The following is an 8,635-nucleotide window of genomic DNA, read 5'->3' on the forward strand; positions in this document are numbered from 1 at the left end:
AATATGTGAAAACAAAGCACATTTTGCGGGATGAGGGATGTATGAAATACTAAAAAGTTAAAATCAGCGCTTGGAAAGAACTACTTCGGTTTAATTATGTTCACTGAATTACTTCGAAAATCTCTGAACTACACCTAAAAGTAGTTCCCATAATTGGAAGATTATGGGAGACATCCACTTTACTACAAGAATGGGTGATTATGTGATACTGATTTCCCCATATTATTTCACTGAAATTTCTAAAAATAAAACTTGCAATATACTCAGAGCCATTTTCTCATTTAGCTTCAAATGCGAATCTTACAGTTAACTGGATGAAAATGTTGCTATAGTTTCAAATTAGTTTCTAATGCTGTATCAAGGAGTACACCCTACTGTACCCCTAAGTGAATGCAAACATTTCAGGTACCTTGTTTCTGCTTTATCAAGCAGTGCATCCCATCTGCTATCCAGGAGGCTCAGCTGTTTCAAGATCTTCTCTTTATCAGCGGGCTCTGCTGACTCTGCAATTTTCTCCCCTTCACGCTTGATTAGTTCAACAGTGGGTCTGCGGTCATCCAGCAATCTCTGGAGAAGCTGGAGACAAAATAATCAAAAATCAAATTGCCAGGAAATGACTGTTCACTACAAGGCTGTAAAAAGATTAAGAAGCAGATTCTTCAAGCTCTTGTTTACTGGCAAAAAGAGGCAGGCTTAAGGGAACAATTTTCTGAGATGGCAGGAAATTGTGAGGGTGCCAGCAGTCTTACAATGCAAGTGCCATAAATTGCATAAATAAGTAATTTCATTATGAGAGCGAGCAAACTGTGCCAATCTTAGCATCGGTTGTAAAGGTCTAGCATCCTTCCAAATGTTTTCATTCAGATTTCTTTTCAATGCTATCCTGGAAGCCTCTGGAAGGGCTACAGATATATATGCCTTATATGAGGTATGATGTTGACATGTGCAGGAAAAGGGGGGAATCACAGTGGGACATTTTATAACACATGACAGTGCAGGGAACTTTTGGGGAAGCTTTTCCATTTTGGAAAAAGAAAGGATAGGAAATTTTCCGCTTCACATAAGAACCCTCCCCATCTTTTCAATACACTGTTGATGTTTGCAACTATCCACTGCAATCCAGAGAAATATCTGTTTGTTTATATAGTGCTCACCTTTCAAAACACTTGTGGCCGCATTCAATAAGATGAACACAATTCAGGGCTTAATGATGTTCCTAAGACCAAATTATTTTAATGGGGAATCAAACATGTTATAACTTTCTCTGGATTGTGTCCCAAATTTTCAGTACAAACATATGATCATTTCGGAGATTATTATGTTGCGAGCAGCTGCAACTTTGGATACTCACTTTGGCCAGACAACCTGAGGACTTGATTCACTAAGCTTCATGCAGTGCTCTTCCCTGAGGGTTGCCTTCTACGTTTCAGCCAAAAATCCCCCCTCCTCTCTCCTACTGCCTTTTGTTAAGACTGCTCAGAGAGCACAACTTCTCTCTGATGCTGTGCATGCTGTGACCTGCTCTTTCCTTGCTCATACATTTATTTTGAACAGGAAAGTAATTATGGATCTGGTTACAGAGTTTGATGTGCTGTATTTACTCCACAACTGCCAATTCAATATTTAATATGAACCTTCTTTCCCCACCCCTTTTAAGTGAGGGTCTAACAATCCATCAGCAACTGTGTTATAAACAATTGTTGAACAATCTGAAGCAGGGGTGTTTGACATTATTAACTGAAGATACAGGCACAACAAGATGTTACCCTAAATCAAAACAGACTCTACAAAACTCTATAGAGACAGAAGTCAGGAAGTAAGGGGTGGAGCAGAAGCTGACACCAGGCACAGATTTCATCCCTTACTAACCCATATGTATAGGCAACTCGTATATGTCCACACTGAATGGCATATATGGGAAAAAGAGATTAACTGAGAAGGGGTGGGGTGGAGGGTTGTCAAAATGATGAAGGAGGATTGAAGCCCTGACAAAATTTTGAACTTTATTTCAACTTAAGGGAGTAGCTCTACAATGTTCTTCCCCCTGCCCCTTTTCACAATATCAGTGATGTCTTTTCAAACATCAGATTGCTTTTGATCCTCAAAATAATTGTTTTTGATGTGCATCCAGTGAAATGTACACGTGCATGAAATGATGCCAAGAACCAGCACAGATATTCCAGAGTTTTCCTTGCAATATATACAGAAAGCTGGTCCAATGAAATGATTGTTTACTCTGTGCTATACATGGCCTCTGTCCCCCCCAGTCTGCACCAGCTCCCCACATTTCCCAAAGAAGTGAAGAAAACCACATTTCCCCGGACAAAGGATGCAATCAATGCCTGGATGGGAGGCTGCCTGGGAACTCCATTGAGTTCCATGGTGAAAGAAGAGATGGATATAAATGAGATACCAACTATTTGTTATATTTCTTGGTCACTTTTCTCATTGAATGAACCAAAGCAATTTAGGGCTCATCCCACACTTCCGCTTGCCTAGCCACTTTCCCCCAGGAAAACCCGCTGTCTACCGCTGAATCTGAGCCATACAAGTAAAAGGCAGGACTAATAGATCCTGTGCCACTAATATGCTACAGTCTGGATGCCTCTGTTAAAATGAGGGGAGAATTCCAAAATGAAAGTAGGAAAGGGCAAATCTTTAAAGAGAATTTCACAGATTGGGTTGAGAAAATTTGCCCTTCCCCTGAAAAAAGCCAAACACATCCCCTCACAGGAGCATCCATGACAACCATCCTAAGTGATGGGATCACAGAGACTATGGAGATGTATTTTTTTCAAGTTCTTTTGCAACTGCACCTCTTATAGCGCATGTCTAATACATACTCAGCCACACTGTTATCCAGGCCACCACATGTTATTACTGTTATTAATTACCCACTATTCATCCTAAGGCCCCGGGTGGGTTACAACATTAAAACACAGCTTTAAAAACAGTTTAAAATATCCCACTGAGCAGGTGACAGAGAAAATATAATTAATCTAAAGATAGATAAATAACTTCCACTCACTTTCTGTTCCTGTATTTGGGCCTTCACAACTTTGAACTCAGCAGATGGAGGCTTCTGATTAGCCACAAGGTCTTCTGTGTCAATAAGCCAGCTAAGGATAGATTCGACAGCATCTTGAAACCTCCCACAGTGGAGCAGTGCCTCTTGCAACTGAGCTGCTCTTTGAGCAACCTAACAAACAAACGAAAAAACATTGTAAATATTATCCTCTTCCCACAATACCTCTTTCCATCTTTCCAGTCAATCAAACAACCCCTAGGGAAAATAAGAACAATTTAAGGCTCCTAAACTATGAAGCTCTTCACTGACTTGAGTGACATTCTGTGCACTTCAGCAAATATTTAAAATTGTCTTAATACAGGTATGAACAATACAACATTTTGTACCAGCAGGTCATAGGTGCACAAAGTGTGAGGTAGACCTGCCTAGGGATAATCCCCAGGGAAGCCTAAGTACTTCATGTGCCTCTTGAATGCACGCATCTTTATTTGGACATTAATATAATATAATAATAATTTTTTTATTTATACCCCGCCCATCTGGCTGGGTTTCCCCAGCCACTCTGGGCAGCTCCCAACAAAAGATTGAAAATACATTAAAGCATCAGTTATTAAAAACTTCCCTAAATAGGGCTGAAGACAGTTGAGTAGGCATTTTGCTTCAATCAGCATGACACAGAAAGCACCATGAATTATGTTTTGCAATCCTCTGTTTCCTTTAGGCTTTTGACTTTCTACAGGTTTCTTTCCATGCACATTAAAATGACAGGGTACCCATGTGACAAAGGGTAGTCTGCTTCTGTAGGAGCTCTACATAAGCACCAGAGCACACATGGAGTTCTGGACTGGGGATTTTGTGCATTTTATTATGCAGTCTACTACAATAATGTGTAGTACTACTTTGTAGTGAAAATCAGAAATAAGAGCAAAACAAAAACAACAGCAGACTAGAAAGGTAAACAACAGTGCAAACACAACTAACGTACCTTTTTGTTGAGAGTTTTCCATCTTGTGTTAACATCCTCAAGATCACGCTCAAGGTTATCAGTACTAGCATTTTTAGCAGCACTCTGAATAAGGCCTTGACCCAACCAATTTACCTCCTGTTGCTTAACCTGCAGTGGTTCAATCTTTTCCTTCTCGAATACCTTCAGATCAAAAGGAAAAGAAAGAAAGAAAGAAAGGCAAAGGCACATTTAGATTATTAAGTCTGGAACATGCTGAGCATAAGTGCCGACCAGAGCAGGTATCAGTAGTAAAATCACACAGCATGTCATGAACATAGTGTGGAAAGACAGTATTTAGCTACAGAGTGTACATGTCAAATTGCTCTTAATGTTGTAAACACAAAACAACTCAGAGTAAATTATATACACATTAACCCAAACAGGAGTTAAGAAACTGCTATTACATAAAAAAACAAACACTGTATTTAAAAGGAAGAGACAAACATAGTGCTCCATACTGAATCTTCCTAATATAGATGCTCAAACAATATTTAAAGCAAAAGGTACACGTTGTGGACACCTATGTCAAACTGAAGAGGATGACATATTGTGGATAGTAATTGTTCAGATATCTGTTCACAATAGCCCATTCTTCTTGGGGCCATGCAACTCTGTGCAAACAGTTATCCTTTGCATATGGCCAGCAGACACAAGTAGCCCATAAAAACATAAGAGCCCTGATGGATCATGCCAAATGCCCATCTAGACCAACATCTTGTTCTCACAGTGGCCAACCAGATGCCTGTGGGAAGCTTGAAAGCAGGACTTGAGTGCAAAAAGGACTTGTGACTCTGGCGTACAGAAGCATACTTCTTCCAACAGAGAGAGCATAGCCATCATAGCTAGCAGCCATTGACAGCTCTATCTTCAATCAATTTGTCTAATTCTTTTTTGAAGCCAATCACAGTAATGGTCACCACTACTTCTTTGTCAAAGTTCACTGCATGAAGAAATTCTTTCTTAAGTTCTGTCCTGAATCTTCCAACATTTAGCTTCATACTATGGTCCTGGGTTCTAGTGTGATTCAGCCAATTTGGATAGATCACTTTGGATCTCCTTGCAATCTCTTTTTGTTTTAACCACCCTGAACAACTTGGTACCATCAGCAACCTCAGCTACTATATTGCTCACTTTTATAATTTATAATCAAGTTTAAAAGCCCATGTCCCAATGCTGATTTCTTAATTGGGAGAACTGCCTATTTATTCCTACTGTCTGCTTCCTGTTCCTTAATTAGTTGCAGAACTGTAGGAGGACCTCTCCTTTTATTCCTTGATTAAGCTTACTAAGGAGTCTTTGGTGAAGTACTTTGTCAAACTCTTTCTGAAAGACCAAATACACAGTGCCCAGAGTCTATATAGTAGAGTTTGAAAGTACGAGTAGTAACGGTGGACAAGGGAAATGCTTAAAGTCTGGTGAGGAAATTAATCAATTGTCTGAATATTGCTCAGCATATGTTTCTGCGGTGCATAATGATTTGCATAGTCATTTAAAAATGATGCAGTGCTCTTAATTCGAATGGGAGGAGCTGGTGTTGGACAGTGTGGCTCCTACAGACCAAGTGAGCAGTGAGATGCTGGGCACATGCAGGAAGGGACCTGCCCCAGTCCTAACTGCACAGTGGAGAAATGCAAGCGCTATCCAACGATTTGGGGGCCACTATATGGTGAGCCTGGACCTCAGGAATGGCCTGGGAGAATGAGCTGATCATATGACTAAGGAACTACACCAGCATTCACCTTCTAGATAAGACTAGTAATGGTTATATTGTTTTAGAAGATACTGAAAAACAGTGGGGACCATGTCCCTTTATTTCCCAGGTGGTCTTCATTGGCAAGAAATTCAAGCATGCTTCACACAATGATATCATAATGCAGATTAACTCAACCCACCAACCTAAAGTGATGTTCATTTGAGAACTTGCAAAGGCTAGTGACAGAAAATATTCCACAGGCATCAAATGCTGTTGGTGGGTTATGAACCCAGGCTATACAAACTGTGGTCTTAAAGCTTCTTACCTTTTAAGTACTCCCTCCCCTCCCCCCCCAAAAAAATCTTCTTTTTCTTCTTCTACTGCTACTACAGACACTGTCCCTTGGCAGCAATTTCACTATAGTCAGCAAAATATTGTGAAGCCATTGTACTGCAATACTGTACTGAGCTTTATTATTATAGCTTTACTAGCAAATATGGCTCACATCCTGAATATCTATTTCAGCTGCCACTAGTAACATCATTCCCTTAATACAAGCAATGTTATGGGGATACTACAAGTGTACCTCAGTATAGCTAAAGTTATTCCTCAGAACCTAGGAGCTAGATACTCAAGTAGCCCAGGACACCCAAATTCCTGTAACAGTCTGAAAATAAAGCATGTTTATAGTTGATGTACCTCAATATCAGCCCTAAGTAATTTTTATGCTCACATAATTGAAAACAAAAATGATAAGAAGCCTCTCCAAGATGGGATACATAAATTGTACACCAAAATGGCCAAGCACAACACTAGTAGGAAAAAAGAAACTTGCTATGCACATTGTGTAAGAAACCCAGATTTTCTAGGATAGTCTGCAAACAGCACATTTTCACACCTAGGTTTACGTCATAACAGCAGCCAGCACTTCAACACACAGCAAGCACATTTGACACACAGGACAGTGTGTGACCCATCTCTCCTTGAGGCCTTAAATCCACACGAATAACCGGGAGAAGGGGGTTTTGCAGAGGCAGTGAGGAACTTAAGTCCGAACATGGACAGCTCACACACGTTTGAGACTACATGCAATAATCCTGACACTGTGGTGTGTTACATAGTAGCAACCAGGAATACACAAACACACACACACACACACACACACACACGTATAATGCTGTTTTTGCTGCACTCAATAGCACTACCTATTTGCAGGACATTGTGGGATTTGTTAAGGGGGGGGGCATTATAAAGCAGAGTTCTGAGGAACCAAGTAGTTGAAAACAGCAAACAGGTCTTACCTTTCCCACAAAATAATATATAATATGGGCAAGTTCTCTTTACTTTAGAGAAATAAACAAGGGCTGGGATGCAAAAGCTAATTTACACATACCCAAGTGTTAGCTCAGTAGTATCTTTGGCAATCGAACAGGCAGGCACATGTACACACCCCAGGTTCCATAAACTACTTTTGAAATTCCCCTCTCTTTCAAAAGAAGCTTCCTGTGTTTGAGGTTGCTGTGTGAGAAACACAAGTCCTGCTCCAGTTTAGGCCCATGGAACTAGTAACGCAGTCCTTCAATCCAACTCTCTATTTCAGATGTTCATATATTTTTAAGACAATTCCATAGCAATCCAAACCGAGTTGTTCCCCTTGATTTGTTGTTTAGATACACATACCCACTCACAAAAGTAGGAATTGAGGCTAGAGTTTGCCAGAACAGCTTAGCAACAAGTCCTAAAATAACTCAAGACACAACCAGATCAGAGTGACCAAAAACAAAAAGAACAAAATTAAATTAAAGACTTCACAAGCTCCCCATGCTTATTACAAAGCTGTTTTCTACTTCCTTACTTCATTCACCGCTCAGTAAATGTTACAAGATCTCTTGTAAAAAATCCCCTACAACTTTAGGACTACTTTTTGGCATGAAGATGCAAGGAAATAATTTCAGTACGTGCAACAAGCCTTTAATCTGTGTACTTTGGAAACCGCAGCAATCTGAGCGTCGTTGTGTATACCTTTATGATGAACAGTGCAATCCTATACTTGTCAGCTCAGAAGAAGCATGCCCATTGGGTTTAATGGGCCTTACTCCCATGAAAGTGTGTACAGTATATGGCTGCAGCTGAAATCTGGTTAAATCTGAATAGGGAAGGCCTATCTGCCCTTGAATGGCACTGACTGCTTGAAACATAATTTGAGGAGAGGGGAGGAGGGGGTGCTGAACATCAATGCCTAGTGGAAGCATTCCAAATAAAGGGTAACAGGCACCATCTGGACAATAAATAGCCATGCAACCAAACAGCTGGAAGCAATCAACCCTGTCACAAACTGCCCTTAATCAATTTACTGAAGTGACCATCTCGCCAATTTCTGCCTTCTAATAACTTGTTGGGCAAATGATTCTAAAGGAGCTCTTTGGGTAGATTAGCAAAATCTAAACATAAGCATTCATGATGCAATTACAGAAGAAAAAATAAATAAAATAAAAAAATAAAAAATAACCCACCCTGCAGCATGAAAAGAATGCATTTAAGTTTGGAATTACCTTATAAGACAACATGCCATTGCACACTGTATCCAAGGTTTGTTCTATTTGCATGCCTGTAGTCCAAAAGCTGAATTCAGCGCTGATTGGATTTGCTTTTTGACAGCATGTGGTATTATTAGCCTCTAAAGCCTGACAGGACAATTCTATTGCACTTGTATGGGCCATATTACTTTCCTCAGTTTCATGCAAAATCACATATTTTACTAAGTCCATATCACTAGCATGTAAAGCTGCATCATCATCATAAATATCTATATCCTGAGTTGAAATATCCAGGAGGTCCTTTTCAATCATCTTGTCTTGGGTGTCTAATGGCTCATTAACTTCAGCGCTGTTCCTCACTTCCTCTTTGT

The 8,635-nt window shown here is 40.0% G+C and overlaps 1 protein-coding gene across 34 annotated transcripts in view; it reads right to left on the reverse strand.

Annotated features, from left to right (window-relative positions):
• The window catches only part of LOC308472756 (dystonin-like), a 306,554-nt gene that overhangs the window by 64,727 nt on the left and 233,192 nt on the right, over window positions 1-8,635 (reverse strand). For all 34 annotated transcript variants that reach the window (XM_080997848.1, XM_080997841.1, XM_080997871.1 and 31 more), the window contains 3 exons: window positions 4,014-4,175; window positions 3,029-3,199; window positions 410-576 (listed from right to left, as the gene is read on the reverse strand). In XM_080997848.1, the coding sequence (XP_080853974.1) occupies window positions 410-576; window positions 3,029-3,199; window positions 4,014-4,175 (500 nt within the window). The remainder of the gene's footprint in view (window positions 1-409; window positions 577-3,028; window positions 3,200-4,013; window positions 4,176-8,635) is intronic.

The sequence above is a fragment of the Podarcis pityusensis genome, assembly GCF_964106645.2.
Source record: "Podarcis pityusensis genome assembly, chromosome: 3".
In the NCBI taxonomy this organism is placed as follows: Eukaryota; Metazoa; Chordata; class Lepidosauria; order Squamata; family Lacertidae; genus Podarcis; species Podarcis pityusensis.